We start from the raw sequence: 18145 nt of genomic DNA, 5'->3' as shown, positions 1-18145 counted from the left end.
GTTATAGCAACCAAAACGTTTCAGTTTCACATTATTCTGGTGAGATCTGAAAAATATTTGCAGTAACGAGCAAACAGGGAATTATGTACACTCACTGAGTGGATATTATGAAAATAAAATATATATTTCTCGCTAGAAATGTAATCAAAACTTGTTTTTTTATGCAGAAACCAACTGAAAATATAGTTTTTTTCACTAAACATGAAAGAAATGTCCGCCATGTTTTTCGTTCTCACAGCCGTAATCTTGAAAGTCACGTGACTCTGACGGAAAACAATAGGAGAAGAATAAGCAAAAAAAATGTAACAGTCATACAATTTAAGGGCCATTATTGTAACCCCTCTACGTTTTGCACTTTGGACCAACGTAGCCAGGGTACATTTTTATATGAGACTGGGTTGTCTTTTTAGAGCAATCAACCCCAAAGGTAAATTTTCTTCTCAACTGAATGACGGCCTCATACTGCCACCTGCTGCTACGAACTATTACGGTAGATGGAAATTACCCTGTGAGTTTTTTATCGGTCTGAATTGAAGCACACACTTAGGTGCGACGACCACACATATGTAAAAGATACAATATGGCCAGGCTGTTTTGGTTTTTACATTTTTAAGTAAATACATAAAATGTGCACCACAAATATGGTAATTCAATGGAATTAATCATTCACTAACATGGTAAATCAAAGTATTATGGCAAATCTAAAACATAACAGTGTACTAGGGAACATAACAGACTATAAGAAAATGTATAGCCTGGAAATCCAGACCCAAATTTGTTTTTCCAGACCCAGAAATTGTTTAACAAAAATTTGCTGAGCAAATTCAGTTTGCGCTCTTGCGATAACTCTGGATTTCGGTTAAAAGTTCACCACAACCATAATGATAACAACACAGAGTTACAATGGGGAACTTAATTTAAACATCTGGTTGAACAAATTAAACAAATCAGATTAGAGAGTTAATCTCAATTTTAGGAACAAGGGTTGTAAGTTGTGGGTAGGGTTAGGCCTTTTTGAACAGAATTGTTTTTCTAGGATCAATAAAAGATTTTGATCTAGGAACATGTCTCATTGGAATCACTATTTTTTTTCAGCTAATAAACGACTGACATAATCAGAGTCCATCCAATTTGAAAGCATTTAAAGCAGCAGACGACATAGGCTAACTGTAGTGTGCTTATAATAAATTATGTTTTATTAACAAAGTTCGGGAGGAGCACGCTCAGTTAATTAACATGTGTGGAGTGCACTCAGCAGTCAATGATAAGAGATTCAGCAATCTCACCTCACTCCATTGATAGTTTAGCAGCTTTCCTCCTCCTCCTATGTCCAGTCCTAAACACTTACATGGGGGGAGTATTCTGGGTTCGGGCCGAATTCCGAGCTCGGAGCCCTTCCCCCGGACAGCACGCCAAATAAGCATTAAATCTTGTCCACTCTAATTATATGTGTGAACTCGTATAACATAACGTTATTGTCCATTAGTGTGGAAATAGTTCTCTGAACATCATTTACCCTCCCTCACCTTTTTTTTTTTTTTTTTGCTTGTTCAAGCTGCATTGCAGTCCCTGGCTGGTCCCCATCCACTTTCATTATAAAGAAAAAACAGCAGCTTGGACATTTTGCTCAGTGACCAGGGAAATTATAATTTTTGTGTGTGTGTGAACTGTCTCTTTAAATCAGTCTCCCCCACTGAGACAGATATTAATATCTTGATAAATAGCTGCTAGTCTGCCTCCTGGGCCACAGCAGTGTTCAAATTTCACGTTTTCTCTGCAATAACACCAAAGATGGAGCGGTTGCAACTGCAGTGTGCAAAATGTTGTGTGTTAGCCTCAGCGTCTTCTTGGGCTAATTGTCAACTGATGAGCTTTGAGCAGCTTTAGGATTTAGAGTGTATTATGAGGAAGGAGGGAGAGGCAGCAAGAGTACTGCCAGACAGCCGAGGACCGGGGCGGGAGGATTGCATCGGCGAGAGAGACACACACACACACAGAGAAATAATAAGGCGAATTAGCTAAAGAAGATGCAGCGTCACTGAGAGGCACAGAGTGAAAGTGAGGGAGGGAATGACAGCGAGGGACCAAAGGAATAATACGCATGTGTGATCAGCACAAACGGGAAGGGTGAGGAACCGAGCAGAGGAGAGAGAGGCTAGGTTGCTTTACCGACTTCTGGCATTCTCAGGGCTGGAGTCTTCTTCCATCCTGCCTTGAGGAGGGCTGTCTCTAACCACGCGCCGCCGAGACACTCGCGGAGGCTCAGAGGGAGAGATTCAGAGGACCCGTGGTTATGGCAGACATAGGTGAGTGATTCAGATCTCTTCTCTCTGTCCTATTTTGGTTCTTCTGCAAGTTTTTTAACCACAATATGAGGTTTAACTTTGAACACACACCCTTTCTGCCTCTAAAGGTCACACTTAGGTTCCGAGCAATCGAATTGTGATTAACCCGCCAGGTGAGCCGCTGCCGAACCCCAATTGTATGAGAGGTATATCCTCAGCGTGTGGGTGTTGAAATAAGGGCATGCTGGCTGGGAGACAGACATCCAGAGTTAATGAGAGCCCCAGGGTATCCTCAACCCCGCCCAGCTCACATACGCACTGCTGCTTTACATCCCTGCCCTTTACACCTATAATGGAGAGGGCTGATATCGCAGAACATATATCTATTGTGCCTATGAATGGATCACAGGGAGTTTGGGCAAGGGAAATGTATGATAGACCTCCTCTGTGTCTATTTTCACTCTGCTTACCAGGGATTATCAGGGTGATTACTTGCAGAAGAGATACCGAATCGTCTCTGTTTCTCTCTTTCTGGACCTGTTTGCTTCCTGTCATCATCAAAGAGTGCAAATGCAGAAAGTGTTCGACTGTATTTGTGGATATATGCACACATGTATACAAATGTTCATGGTGTGAAGAATATCACAGCAGGCTGAAATTAAATCACATTGACATGTTTGTCCACAGGCATCTTCATTTGGTCTTTTAAGTCATGAAATTAAAATTGACCATTCATTCATTGCTGTGTATTTTATTTAAACAGTGTATCCATGCACATAATTTTGTAGAAATTTGATGTACAGTATGAAAATGTAATATTTATTTATTTACACACTCTTGGCTTACTCTGGCTATTCTCTGCTGTCTCAGACGACGATATGTTTGTCCCGTTTTAGCCACCGTAGTTTCTTCGAACGGGAGGGGTGAGCATTAGTGCAACTCGCAACCGAACAGCTAGATGTCGAACCACTAAAATCTACACACTGCACCTTTAAATTTTAAACATACAGTTTATTATTATTACAAGTTAATGTAAGAGTGTTATTAAATTATAACACTATTATATAATAACACTGTTATTCAATTATTAGTGTTTTCAAGATTATATTTAAGTGTGCATTAAAGGTAATCTAAATGAAGCATGTGAGCATGCACAAATAAATAACCAATAACATTAAAATTCCTAATATCATTACAGACATTTAGTGCACTTCATTATAATTTTGTATGATGTACATGGGAAATTCACCGATGCATGGATAAACTCAACTATAACTGAGATGGTTATGAATCTTCATGAAAAATGTCTCAGAGACACTTAAATCTGCTTGTTATTTTGAAATGTTGTGCGGTGGGGATCGTGATGTGGTGACTCTCATGATTGTGTTTCAGAATCTCTCAGCGAGGCCCTGAAAGCCATCACTGTGAGCACAGAGCTGGTGGAGGAGGAGCTGAAGCCTCATCTGGATGTTCTGCTTACCCTCCTATTAGAGAAGAGTGAGTTTACACCAATGTGCTCATTAACTACTATTTATAAATCTGTGTATCTGTCAGCCCATCAATCCATAAATGCATCTTTTCATCCATATCTGTATGTACATTGATTGCAACATCCAATCCTGGTGCCATGATCCTCCATACAAGAGACTAAAAAGTCTTGATCACATGTGAAAGTGACGTGTTTTTGCCAGATGCCCTACTGTGTGAGGGCATCATTTAGCGTCACACTCATTACAACATACTCATCCTGCTGTGAGCTGCTATTTGCCTCTGCCTCCTTGAAGTAGTATGTGTGTGTGTGACTGTGTGGGAAGACAATCCAATGTAGGGGGCAGTAGAGGGTCAGTTTATCTTCCTCCTAGCAGATTTGGGGCACAAGCAGGAGACACGTAATCCCTATGCATAATCCGCATTTACATTTGAGAGAGGGAAGGCGAAGTAGAGAAAGGGTTAATCTCATTATTCTGTCTCTTCTTTTCTCCACTTCACTCCTCATCTTCTTCTCATTCTCACATTAGTTTGCACCAGCTGGCCCTTCTTGGCACATTCCTTGTGCTTTCGGATTGCAAAAATGGGAAAGCAGCCCCCGCAAAAGAACACAAAGTAGATGTTACCATAGCAGCTACGCTTCCTCTGACAGCTTGACCTGCCACCGTGGCCCTTGTGGATATCTTTTTTGAGGAGAACCTGCTTTAATGACAGATTTTCTCCTGTTAGCATCTCTGTCTCCAGGGCAGATCCTTGTCAACTACTGTGAATTTGAACGGATGCCAGAGCATCTCTGGAGTGAGGGAGGAGATAAAAGAAAAAGTGAAGCAACAGGATGAACAATAAAGAAAAAAGGGTGGTTGGAAATTGATTTTGACATCTGTAAAAAAAAATAGGGAACCTTTGTTAACACATTCAGTTGGTTTTATTCAAAGGGGATATCATGTTTGGTTGCAATAATGGTGGGAGAATATCTATTTGCTGCAGAATTGTATCTAGTAGCCCTCAAACCGTATTCACTTTATAGCCCTTAATCTTGTAATTGTGGACAAATGTGGGCACAGAGGACTCAGGTGTGATCCTAATTTTTTTTATTATAAATGTTATATCACTGTCTTCGATAAAGTTTTGTCTATCCATTTATGGTGTTTTTTTTTTACATTTTGGGGGTATTTTTGAATTTATTTACTTCAAAATATACCATATTTTATCCATGTAAATTATGCTTATTTTTATGTTTTATTTTTAAAATTTTTTTTAACTACATTAAAATACCATTCCAATAAGTTCTTAGAGCTAAAACTTAAAGAGTGACTTTGCTGTCACCTGGTGTCTTAGTTTGCCTTATTTTAGAATGCTCAAAATTACAGTTTTTCCCATTCATTTCAATGGGTGCCCATTTTGACCCAAATACAAGATTAAGGAGTTTTTTTTTCCACCCACTTAACATTGTAGAATTGAGTCAAAAAAATTGTGTGTTCAGGAGGCAAACTTAGGAAAGTAGCCAAGTCTTGTAACGCTCAGATCAAGGTAAGTATTTTTAAAAAATAAATCCAAAATATACAACTAAAGGTAAAGCGTCAGTTTGATGATGCAGCGTCATCCAACTGATGCTAAAGGTTGCCTAAAGCATTGGATGTTGAAGCATGGTCAAAAGTGTCAGTTATGACGCCTTTGGATGAGAATGCATTGTTATATACCCACTAACATATGTTTGTGTGTATTAGACATTGTATAGATATTACAAACATGAAAAGAAACGAATCAAATCTATTTCTATCCCCAGAGAAAGGAACAGCAGAGAAAATAGTGTCCAGTGGTGTTCTGCCCATTCTGGCTCAAGTCCTGAGGAAGAAGAGTCCCCTCACCTCTCAGGTCACCTTACTGGTGGCAGAGATAGCCAGAGAAGGTAAATGACATTTATATTAGAGTCAACTTCAACCTTTTTAAGCCATCAGATTCTTTGAAGCTTATTATTCTTCATTTATTATTACTTTTCAAAAGCCTTTTATTTATGGCAACACTTTAAAATAAGGTTTTGTTTGATAATGTTACTTGTGTAGATTAGGTGACATCAACTAACGATAAACACTACTTCTAAAGCATTTATTAATCTTAGTTAATGTTCATTTCTACATTTACTAATACATTATTAAAATCAAAATTTGTATCCGTTAACATGAATGCACTAACATAAACACACAATGAACAATTTTTTTTTTCCAATTTTTTTATTAACTAACACTAAGTGCTTAATAAAAGCTGTAAAATGTATTGCTTTTAGATAGTAAATTTTTGGCTTGATTAACATTATTTTTATTCATATCTTTCACATCTACTGCAGTCAGATTGATCGTGGTCACTCTTAATAACACCACTCAAATGGCTGTGCACTTGTAATGACAAATCAAGGATGTTAAGAGGCTAAAAGCAGGTTTAGAACATGCCCCATTGAAGTCAACAGGGTGCAAATTTTAAAAAGAGGATAACACGATGTAGGCAACAGCGATTTCTGTCGTTTTTGTCTGTACTGACAGCACTCCAAAAATTAGCTCAATATTAAAATTGACCAGAGTTCTCCTTTAAATAAACAGCTCAATAGATCACTAAATAATGGACTAATAAAGGACTAAATAATGTCACATGCACACTCTTAAAAATAAAGATTCTTTATTAACATCAGTGTTTCCATGAATAACCTTTAACATCCACTGAATCTTTATATTCCACAAAACATTCTTTATAGTGGAAAAATGTTCTTTGAATTGTTCTTCACTAAGAAAAAAAAGAAAGTTTTTTTCTAAGAGCTGTTCACTGAAATGTTCTTTGCGGATCCCAAAATGGTTCTTCGGCAGAAAAAACAACCTTTTGGAACCTTTCTTTTTAAAGCCATTACAAATTCTTTTGTAACGGGTAAGGTTAGGAAAATAATTTCCAACTCAGGTAATTGTATTAAGCATAATAGAATAAGAAGTTCAATATTAAGCAATGTGAGGTTTCTACCATTATGTGAAGCATGACGTTTGTGCGTTTGTGTGTGTTAGCTACTGTGAGGGAGCGCTGTATTGAAGCAGGTCTGGTGACCGTATTAGTCCCTTTACTGAAAAGTACAGACCAGGACCAGCTGCTTCACACGGGCCGTGCAATTGGACGGATCTGCTTTGAAAATGGTGAGTCAAACTATTCCTGAATTAACGTTTGGCAGTTTGAGTCTCCACTCAGCTTTTTTGCTTTGGTTTCTAACAGTTTTCTTACCACAGAGTTTCATTTGGAGTTTCACCTGTAGTCTCCTGATATTTGTCTATCTACATCTGGTATAAAGGCGTGTAGTGTGGAGTTATGTGTGCTTTGATCCTTGTGATTCCTTGAAGGGATTCTTTGATCCTTTCTAAGTCCTTGGATTGACTTTCTGTTTTGTCAACATCTCATGGCCTAGTTTTCTCTGCCTTTGTGCTGACAAGAAAGTGAAGCACAAAGGCAGAGTCTATGTTGAATTTTATATTCTAAAGGCTGCTTGCTGTTCCTCAGGTTGGTTATGCAGTTTGTGATTAGTCAAAAAGTAAAAACTTCCTAGCTAAACAGATGCTTTAAATATAATGTATATTCTGCTCTTGTTTTGTTGAGGCTTGGTTTGCGGCAACCTGTTCATGCTGAGCATTCATTACGCACATTCAGAATAAAGTAAACCACCATTCATTCTCTGTGCACTTCTCTCCATGATTATTCTCACATCTTCTATTGCTCTCAATGCCCATCCCTCTCTTGGCTGTCTGTCCCTGTGCGCCCACTTACCCATACGCCCCATGTCTCTCTCTCTCAGCTGCTCAGCAGATGCAGCTGGTGGAGAATGGAGTAATCCCGAGGCTGGTGGCCATAATGCAGCAGTATCCTGAGAATGACCCGCTGGTAAATGTCTGCCTGCTGGCACTCTGCAACCTTGCTGATGTGGGTAAGACAAAAATAGAAGCAGGGAAGCTCTAAAATCATACATAATGAAAACCCTGGCTGACTAGAAATTGTCACACTTGGTACAGATACACTGTTTTTTTTTATTTTAATTTTATTCTGGAAAAAATGATTTTTTCTTTCTTCTCATTACTATTAGACTTCATGGCCTAAAATTCTGGGAGATTTATTTATTTATGTATTTATGTATTTCTTTATTTAACCAGTATATGACCAGTGTTGATATTCTGGGCTATCATTTTTTATATTATATTATTTATTTATAATTTTGATGTTATTATTATTATAACTATTTATCTTTTTTTTTGCATAACCGATAAATGGCAGATGTTTACATTTAATATTATTTTGTTTGAATAAACTAAAATTAAATCTTTAAAAAACTAAAATACAAGTGAATTTAAGCATCACAACATTAAAATATACAGTATGAAACATGGATATTCATTTGAAGATGTCCTAAAGTGTTATTTATATGTATTAACTTTATAAGATTAACTTTAAAGGATTAACTTTTATTTTTTGGTATGTTTTAGCTTACCTCAAGGGCATCCAAGATGTAGGTGTCTTTGTTTCGACAGTAGTTTGGTATTTTTAAGTCAAACCGTTCGTGTCAATCAGTCATATAAAGGAGGTTAATTAAATCAAAAATTAATTTCAAAGTGAACTATCCCTTTAAGTAGGGGTTATTAGATGAGGGCAAAGTTAAAATTTAAAAGTAAAAATGAGCATGCCAATTTGCTTCCAATATATCATGCATTCATAACACTGTTTTTATTGCCGTCCCATTCTCAGTTACTCTTATTTACATAAATATTCAGTTTTTTTTTTCATAATGTCTCTTGTATCTATACAAGATCTAGTGATTCATTCTGAGGTACGCCACTGTGTTCAGATGCTGCACGAGAGGCTCTGGCAGAAGTGGGTGTGGCGGAGGTTTTGACATATCAGTTGAAGCGGGCACCGGACGCTGAACGCCGGCATCTCATATTAGAGGTTCTTGGGTCACTGGGAGAGAGTGGTGAGCAAAATGTTTAAACCAGGTCCATACATGAGCCTGGATTGTTTAAAACATTAATTGTATTGAGTACTTAGGTTGAAAAAAGACTGAATCTTGCACTTCAGTCACTGTGTCTAGAAAGTGAACTGAAAATGTACTTGTGCGTGTCCTTGCAAATCCCCGTGTGACCGCATGTTCATGTCTCTTAGATGCTCTGAAGCTGCAGTTTGTGGAAGCAGGGGTGCCCGAGGCTCTCTCTGAAATGATCCGAACTCTTCAGGGTGGCTCTGACACACATGACCTCTGCAGCATCAAAGTGGCTTCAAACCTCATAGTGTCCCTCCTATTGGGAGGTATGGCTCTCCATTACTTCACCACTTGGGTTCTTATCAACTGAAACTTAAAATTTTGATTGTTGGAATAAAGCTGAACTGAAAACTAGGACATTAGAAATGTTAAAGGAGTAGTTGACTTTTCAAAAAACTTTTGCTGATAATTTACTCACCCCCATGTCATCCAAGATGTCTATGTCTTTCTTTCTTCAGTCGAAAAGAAATTAAGGTTTTTGATGAAAACATTCCAGCATTTTTCTCGTTCATCAAAATGAACGAATCTTTTTACGAGTCAATTCGTTCGTTTCGTTCGTTGAATGAACCAAATGACTCGGAAAATGATTAGTTCATTTTGATGAACGAGTTCAAACAGGAGAGTCACAAACGCGCGTCACAGAAGAAAGCAAGGCAAGCATTTGAGCCTATAAAACTTAAACTTTGTTATTTATTTATTAAATGGGCAATCGTTTCGCTTGATAAGACCCATATTCATCGTCTGGAATCATTTAAAGCCCTTTGAACAGTTTGCAGTTTGCACTGAAACTGTCTTTTGGACCTTGAACCATTTGGTTCCCACTGAAGTTCATTATATGGAGAAAAATGCTGGAAAGTTTTCATCAAAAACTTTAATTTCTTTCCTTTAATGGGGGTGAGTAAATTATCAGCAAAAGTTTTTTTCAAAAGTGAACTACTCCTTTAAAAAAACATTACTTAAATTAAACATAAACGAAAAAAAATACAAAAATAAAAATAAAATAAAATAAAATAAAAAAGTACAATATTATATAAATAGTATTTACCACCACTAACTTCATATCTCTTCACATTTTAGTTTTAATCCACTTGTAGACTATCACCAGTAACAGAGTCTCATGAATACTGTTCTGTTTTATATTATATTGCTTGCTTTATTAACCAAAATAAATGGATGAGAGATTCAGCATGCTTTTTCTAGCATCTGCCTTCCATTACAGATGAATCAATGCAGAAGTGTTTCGGGGAAGGGACAGGGGTGGTGTATCAGGATGTTCTCTCCTGGCTGCAGTCATCAAACACTGAGCTGCAGTTATCAGGAGCTCTGGCCATTGCTAACTTTGCCAGAAATGGTGAGGAGATAGAGGGTTTTTTTCTGAATCGCTGCCAACTTTCTTAAGTATGTCAGATTTATAAGATAAGTTTCCTCTTTTTTTGCTCTTAGACAGCAACTGTGTGAAGATGTTGGAATTAGGAGTTGTTCCTCACATTCTGGACCTTTTGGAGCAACATGTAGCCGAGGGAGATGTATCTGTGCAGCACGCTGGCCTCAGTGCACTTAGAAATCTCGCCATTCCAGGTTTTTTAGTTTTTATTTTTTTCCATATAATTCAATATCATCAAACTGCCTTCGTTTTTCTGGCTGTTAACAGTATTTTCTGTTTGATGTAGCCTCCAATAAGGTGCGTATGTTGGAGGATGGAGTGACGGAAAGGATCAGGACACTTCTGCGCTCTGACATGCCCCCAGTCCAGTTCAAACTGCTGGGCACTTTGCGCATGATGGTGGATGGCCAAGGTAACGGCTCAAGAAAAATAATATTTTTAATATTATGAAAATGATTAAAGACCATATTTTTTGAACAAACGTTCTATTAACATTACTGGAATAATATTTATTCAAAACTTTGAGATAACCTTGCTAGAACATTAGACAAAGTTCTGAGAAGTTCCCTGTTAGTTGTGGTACTAACATCACCAAAGTCATGGGTTTGATTCCCGCATGAACTGATAAAATATATTGAATGCAATGTCACTTTTACTCTTTAAATTTAAAAATTAATTGTAAAATTACTCTTAAATGCATACAATAAAAAAAACTGAATAAGTGTGACAGTCCTTGTGGTAGTAAAAATGTACACTCATTTGGCCGGTGAAAAGGGGGACATGAAAACAGACAGGTTGTAATTTTTAGACAAAAGATTTGTTAAACTATACAATTACCTGCCAAATGACTATAATGGCTGATGAGTTAACATTTCTCCTTACAACTGTTGTTCAAATGTAGGGAGCATAGAGGCTGTAATTTCCAGCCCTTCAGTAAAGCGTGTTATTTTAGAGGGAGCCCTTAGACACCTCAGTATGCAGACAATAGACCTGTAACGGCTTTGACGCACTAAATTATTGTCTGCACTCTAGTGATTATTTCCCTTGACAAAAGTGAACCGAGTAACTAAATACAGAGGTAAACAGAGCTGCCACAGTATCTTTTTGACATTTGTAATATGTCTCATTAAATGTATCAACAGTAATTTTAGGGATGTTTTCTCTCTTAATTTCTAATGTACATTTTTTTCCCCGTCTCGTAGAAGAAGCAGCTTCAGTTTTAGGGAAGGATACAGCTTTGTTAGCACGAGTCATGGAGTGGTGCGAGGCTAAAGATCACGCCGGTGTTAGAGGCGAGGCTAATCGCCTTTTAGCAGCTCTCATAAGACACAGCCGAAACCCTGTGAGTTTTAGACGCGCACAATATGTGTAACTGTTCATTATGGCTGTCTAAAATATAACCCTCTTTTGTCTTTAAAGGAAGTCATCCAAACTGTCATTAAAGCAGATGGAGTCCAACATCTCATCTCAATGGCAACCAGTGAGCACGTCATCATGCAGAATGAGGCTTTAGTTGCTTTGGCCATTGCCTCTGCAATAGACATTGGTGAGACTATGGTTGTGTCCCATAAGACATATTATACAATATACACTTTATAATTTTAAGAGGTTATTTGTGTCTAATAACCCCTCCCATTATTTTTTCAGCTGATAGTTGCATATGCATTTGTAGGAGAGTAATTAAAGTCCCCCTGTAGTCAATAATTTGATCCCATAAAACTCATCTTTGATCACCAAAAAGACATATTAAAAAAAATCCTTCATGCCTTAAAATTGCTTGAATGTAAATCTATAACCTTGCCTCATTTAGTATACGTGGTTCTATAAATATGCACATTAGCCTCATCTCCACTCACTCACACCAGCTCAGAGTTTTACTCCTTGATGATCACATGTTGACATAATTGGTTACAAGGTAGTTTGTGACGTCAGAAACACCAACAATTTCAAACCGCGTTTTTGAGACTGTCTTTGGTTCACTGCAGTTTTAAGGGGAAAAAAAAACTGCATATTAAGCATATTCAAAACCACATAGACATAAAACAACATTAAAAGCTTGATTTTCACCATAGGGGACTTTAAATAATGGAAGGTGATTTACTAAGGTTTAAGCTAGTCATCTTCCTGGTATTTGTGTCAGTATTTACCATCCAAAATGGTAATGGCATTACTTTTTTAATGTGTTACTCCTGCTCATACATACCATCTCTAATCTTGGTATATGCATGCCACTTTCTGTTCTGTGCAGAGGCAGTCCAAGAACCATTTCTGGATGCAGATCTCCTTCCCACCTTGCAGAAGATGCTAGATGACCCTGTTGTGGCTGTGGAGGTCAAATTCAGTGCTTTAGGCCTCATTTGCAGCCTTGCCAACTCCAGTCAGTACCGCAAAATGAACACACTATGGGAAGGGCAAATATTGATGGATGGATAGAAATTTTTCTTGCATGACAGTATACTCATTACCAATAAATCCACAAACCCTGACAATCACCAGTCAACAATACAATACAGTACAATCAACAATACAATCTACAAATGCGTCAGAGACAAAGAGTCATTTGATTATTGGTGTCATTTGATTTCTTATGTACCTTATTCGGTTTCAATACAGCTTGATGTACAAAAGAATGCTTTAGTCTGACTTGATAATATCTCAAAAACTTATACCACTGATAGATGGTAAGAAAACAAATTTATTATGCAGTACATGATTTTGTTCCAAGACAATATTATTAGCCAACCTCAGGGTTGCCAGGTCTGTGCAATAAAAGTAGCCAACTGGCCATTCAAAAGTTTCTCTGTCAGATGGCTGAATTCGCCACTGAATTTGTATATATGGGGATGGAAATCAACCCGCAGAAAAATGTAACAGACAGCAACAACTTAAGTAGCCCAATTCCACAGGAAAACCGCACTGCCCTACAAAGCAAAAAGGCAGTAACTGCAGTTTTGGTAAAGCATTAATTATTACAATTTTCATGACATTTAAGGCATCCTTTGTTATGTGACAAAACATCTTATCTTAAATGCGTGTCGTTTTAGAGAAAAACGGTAGTTGTTTGTACAGTAACTGCAAAAAGCCCTAGCAAAAGTCATTTTTCTCAGTTCTGCACTCTGCGTAGTTACTGCCTTTTTGCTTTGTAGGGCAGCGCAGACTTGGCAACACTGGCCAGCCTTAAGAAGTTCTTAAAATAGGATAATTCATATACTTTTTCAAAAGGGTGACCTGTAATTATAGAGCAAAGTTTTAATTGACTCAACAACTTTGTTTTTAAACTAACAGACGGGTCAAATACCATATGGAATTGCAATACTGTAAGACACTCATAATCACAGACATAAGAAAATAATCTCGCTCCAAAAGACCTGAGACGGCTCCACATATATTCTCCACATTGTCTTTTTACATATACTGTCTATATGGTCCTTCTAAGGTACCTTGTTATCTCTCATTACTCTTAGGTTCCAGTAGTTATGTGTCTACCTAACCCATGTTTTTATTGGGTATAACAACAGGCATGTACAATATAGAAAGCCCATGTTTTTAACTAAACTAAATCTTTCTATTTACCTCATCTCATCATTTGCCTTCTCTTTCTGTTACAGGCATGTTAAGGGAGCAGATAACATCTCTAAACCTGAGGGATACCCTGTCCAAGCTGTCCAATCACACCAGCACAAAGCTGGCTAAGCAGGCCGACACGGTGATGGCTGTTCTTTCTGAAACTGCCTAGACTAACATGTCTTGCATAGTCATCCTTGTGGGGATATTTTCAGACAGTTCATCCCCATAAGGATAGTAAAACAAAAAAAAGAGTTACTTCCATCAAGCTTGGCATATAGTCAGACCAAAGCAATATAAGTTTACCCCAGCCACTTTGGAGAAAGATGGTGCGATTTAATCATCTAAAGTAGGAAGACGTCAGTTTGTCCATGATTTATGTTGTCTGTTGTCAGCTATCCCAGGGACAGGAACACTTGGGAGACAGACTATCCAGTAATGAACCTTCTACCCTACTAAACAAGAAACAGAAACAACTCTTTAAATTTATGAGGAGTGTTCAGTGGAAAATATCTTGGTTAATATCTGCATACATACATGCAATCATATTTGCCATGGACTTCCATTGTAAGAGCACTAAGCAGCTGTATCTACTATGAGCTTGCTGTCTGTCTATGGAAATGGATTAATAACAAACATATAATTTTATGTTGCATACCAATGTACTACACTACTGTTTATATGAGTAGTGGTTTACTTGTCTTGTGCTTTCTTTAATCAGAGTATGTTAACACAGCTGATTAATATTTCATCAAGTTATAAAACGTGGAACAGAAAAAGGGGTAGAAAATAGTATGTCTCGGGTTGTAATGTCTATTTTCATATCATAGCTGGCCTTACTATTTAAGTTTTATTGTGTAGGGCTTTTTAATGCAGATTCTTTGATCATGTTGATCATTTATTTCTAGCTAGCCATGAGCACAAATCTGAATCTCCATATCATGAAAGCAATAGCCAGAAACATATCAAGAAAAGCTCTTGAGCTTCCCAAGTCTAAATAAAAAGCAATCGTCATTGATACCTCTTGCAGTGTTGTGTAAATGCTGTTGTGTTTGCATCGTTGTATCCATGTCTTAAAAACTCGCAGTTTCGGTCAAGGTGAGACCATCGACAAAAAAGACCAATCTTAGTGACTACTGTGTCAGAGGAAGTAATGTTTTGAACTGTGTCTATGAGTGTGTGGCCTGTATATTTCCCAGTCAGAAACAAAGGTCTGAGGGCAACGTCAGACCTTTCAGATTAACAAGCTGAAAATGTGAGGTTGCTGCAACGTGGTCAAGAAGGCTTCATTCAGCACTGAAGATCATGAGGCTTTTCACAGCTTGAAAAATAGCACAAAATCATCGTCCTTCATAGCTGCTGCACTAATGGGTGTTGATTACCTTTTTAAATAAATAGACTATTTTTGTGTGTAAAGTGTATGGTTTACCAGAACAGCTTGCTTCTGGCAATAAAGTGGAAATACAGCAGAGAATGCCTGGTTTTATTTTTATAAAGATCTTTAGACAGGAAAAAAAAAACATGATTATATTTATTTATGTGTGTGTGTGTGTGTGTTTCAAAGTTTCAAACCTCTCTAGGGGTAGGAGAGGACGTAACAATTATTGTAAAATAAGAGAAATAATGATCATGGTAAATATAACGAAAAAGACTGATGGTCACTTCAGTTACTTGATCCAGAAAAGAAACCAATCAGCAGATTAAGCTAATAATTCTTAATTAATTAGATAGCATTTTAATAACCTATACAAAAGATAACAAATAAACAACAAATTCTTACCTCACTCCCTGACATAAACATATGCAAAATTCGTTCAAAGAAAATAACTCTCCTACTGTTTCCAAATTCAAAACAAAGTATTTACACAAATTAGTGAAAACAAAATACCCTAGCTACACTGTTGAAGATAATTTTTAGGCTACAGCTAGCCTAATTTATATATATATATATATATATATATATATATATATATATATATATATATATATATATATAAGCTATACTTTTACAACAAGTGTTTTTCTTTTTTGAGCCTGGCTTAAAACGTTTGACCTTTACACCAGCCAGCGTCTTTACTAGCCTACAAACAGTTCTAAATTGGTTTGATTATTCTTCACCCATTCATCTTTTATACCATAACGTTGTCTTTGGACACAGAGTTGAAAGTAGGACACATCATGTCACCAAGCCTGTTCTCGACCCGCAGCTGCTCTGCGGTTTATCATTATCTGAGCTTTAGCGGCTAGGTTTCTTTGGTGTGAAAGACAGTCATTTTCAGAGCAGAGATCCTGATTTGATTTGCATAATATGAAAGCAGCGTACAAGATCATCCTTTGGAGCAAAAATGATAGAAAATCAAGTTCAGTTCTACTGATCTATCTGGAGTTTTAAAAGGTTTTATTAAGCAAGTTTATTTAGAGAGAAACCTTGGTCTGTTATTAATTTGTCGTCGCATAAGCAGGTTATTTTTAGAAATCAAAGACGGAGTTCGTTTATGAAAATGTCCCCCAAAAAACGATGATCTTTATCCACTGGAACTAATGACAGTTCATACTGCACCCTGTTTCACACCTTTTGGTCTTGTGTGTGAACCACTTATGAACACTTTCATTAAAGGCCCCCAAATCCGAAGTCTTCGACATGACCACTAGATGGAGATAATTGAAAAACTGCTTTGGCCAGAAGAAGGGATGTTTTCATTGCAGATTTCAGTGCGTCTGTACAGCTCTCTACAGTGTCCTCAGGGAGAAAACCTTCATAATCTTAATAAAGAAAAAGCTGAGAAACCAGTTCAATAAGTATCTATTTGCTGTCAAATTTTTATAGCAATTATTATCTACAATCGAATTATTTGTCATTCATGGTAACCTAGTCTTTTTTAATGCAGTTAAGTCAGAGAGTAGCTTACATGTGTTTTTATTTTGTTCCTTTGTTGAAGCTCTGTTTGATGTATAAATAATCCGTGTAACGAACATTCTGACAGTCAACCTGGTAAGGCCAGGCTGTTGATTCATGATGTGACAAATGATTATGACGGCTGAGGGAACCACTATCTTTGAGGTTTTGTGTACATGTTTGCATTAAACAAACGGTGGGCATGTTTTGCAGGAGCTGTGCCGAGTGAAACATATGGGTAGTCTCTGCAGGTGATTGGTACAACAGGCCACATGCCCAGAGCTCATCCACTCTCACTGTCCACATTACACAAGCACAGCACCCAGCTGAGCATAATCAGTGTGTTCCTCCATCATCCACCGAGTGGACCTCCACCTCCTGTAACAGCAATAGCTCAATAACCTCACAATGGAGGAAATCACAGATGATTCATTCCTGTTGTGAGTAATTCAGTATCCATCATACACTTTAATATATTTAATATATATGTATAACTCACAATTGCTGTATATGGAAATCTGATTTTTTTTTTATTTGATCAGAACAAGACAATGCCCAAAGTAAATACAGTACCATTTTAATAAACATTTAAACCCAACCAATATTCATGTTAAAATACATTCCACAATTGCAATACTTAACACAGAATGTAGCCTATACTTTTTTATTTCCTCCTTATTATTTTCCATCCAATTGGCATACTTTTTTTTATTTGACTGAATAATAGAGTTTAAGTGCCTGTTCTTAAAGGGCATATTTCTTCATAAACTTACTTTAAACTTCAACACAGGTATATTCCTGTTTTAAAATGTACAGAACCAGTATAGATGCTAAACAGAACAGGTATTTCAAGTACTGACTCAAAAATCAAGTATCACCCACCATCTGAGATGAAATTTCTGATTTATACTAATTGAAGGAAAGCTGGTCTGGTTTTCCTCTTTCTTTCTCGTTTTCTATTGGAGTTATGAAAAACTACCGATTTATGGCCCCTAATCTCATTTCAATTTGCACATGTTTTCATATTCTTTTCAAAACTGTTAAAGTTAAGTTCTAAACAATAATATAATACCAAACTGAATATGATAGCAATTTCATAAGTAATACCACTTATGTTTTGTTTTGTAAAGATATTTTACAAAAGAAAACATTGTATAATAATGCTATATGTGCTGTTAGTGTTTTTTAGATTGTTTTTTTATGTGTGATAAAGTGTGCTTGTTGGGTGATAAGCTTAGTTACGGAAGAGTGGCTTGATTTTAGACATGTATGAAGTGTTTTAATAGATTTATGCATTTTGAATGTGAAATTAACTGCTGTGCCAAGTTGAGAGTTGGTAAGGAGAACTGAACTGTGTGAAGAGTTTTGAAAAAAAAAAAAAAACTGTAATGTTTCTGAAACTGAGTATGTAGGGAGCGGCAGTACTGAATGAATTGAGCTAAAGGTCGGTATTGACACTTTTAACATCTGAAGGT

The 18145-nt window shown here is 37.0% G+C and overlaps 1 protein-coding gene across 1 annotated transcript; it reads left to right on the top strand.

Annotated features, from left to right (window-relative positions):
• Positions 1-1705: 1705 nt before the first annotated feature.
• LOC120480070 (rap1 GTPase-GDP dissociation stimulator 1) lies at positions 1706-15248 on the top strand. Its single transcript, XM_039673016.2, has 14 exons — positions 1706-2306; positions 3678-3782; positions 5560-5682; positions 6818-6943; positions 7594-7722; positions 8635-8760; positions 8949-9092; positions 10046-10177; positions 10270-10404; positions 10497-10622; positions 11413-11552; positions 11630-11756; positions 12459-12587; positions 13819-15248. Exons 1-14 carry the CDS (start codon positions 2294-2296, stop codon positions 13944-13946), a joined length of 1683 nt encoding a protein of 560 aa, XP_039528950.1. The 5' UTR covers positions 1706-2293; the 3' UTR covers positions 13947-15248.
• The last annotated feature ends 2897 nt before the right edge of the window (positions 15249-18145 follow it).

The sequence above is a fragment of the Pimephales promelas genome, chromosome 11 (genome assembly GCF_988280905.1).
Source record: "Pimephales promelas chromosome 11, fPimPro1.hap1.1, whole genome shotgun sequence".
NCBI lineage: Eukaryota > Metazoa > Chordata > Actinopteri > Cypriniformes > Leuciscidae > Pimephales > Pimephales promelas.
Note: the sequence above shows the minus strand (reverse complement) of the source record. Positions and strands in the feature narration are given on the sequence as shown.

Bases quoted from the DNA above. Each gene is read 5' to 3' on its own strand.
- LOC120480070 (XM_039673016.2), top strand. The intron at 10,623-11,412 runs GTAACGGCTCAA...CCCGTCTCGTAG, and splicing joins CATGATGGTGGATGGCCAAG to AAGAAGCAGCTTCAGTTTTA. The intron at 11,757-12,458 runs GTGAGACTATGG...TGTTCTGTGCAG, and splicing joins TGCCTCTGCAATAGACATTG to AGGCAGTCCAAGAACCATTT.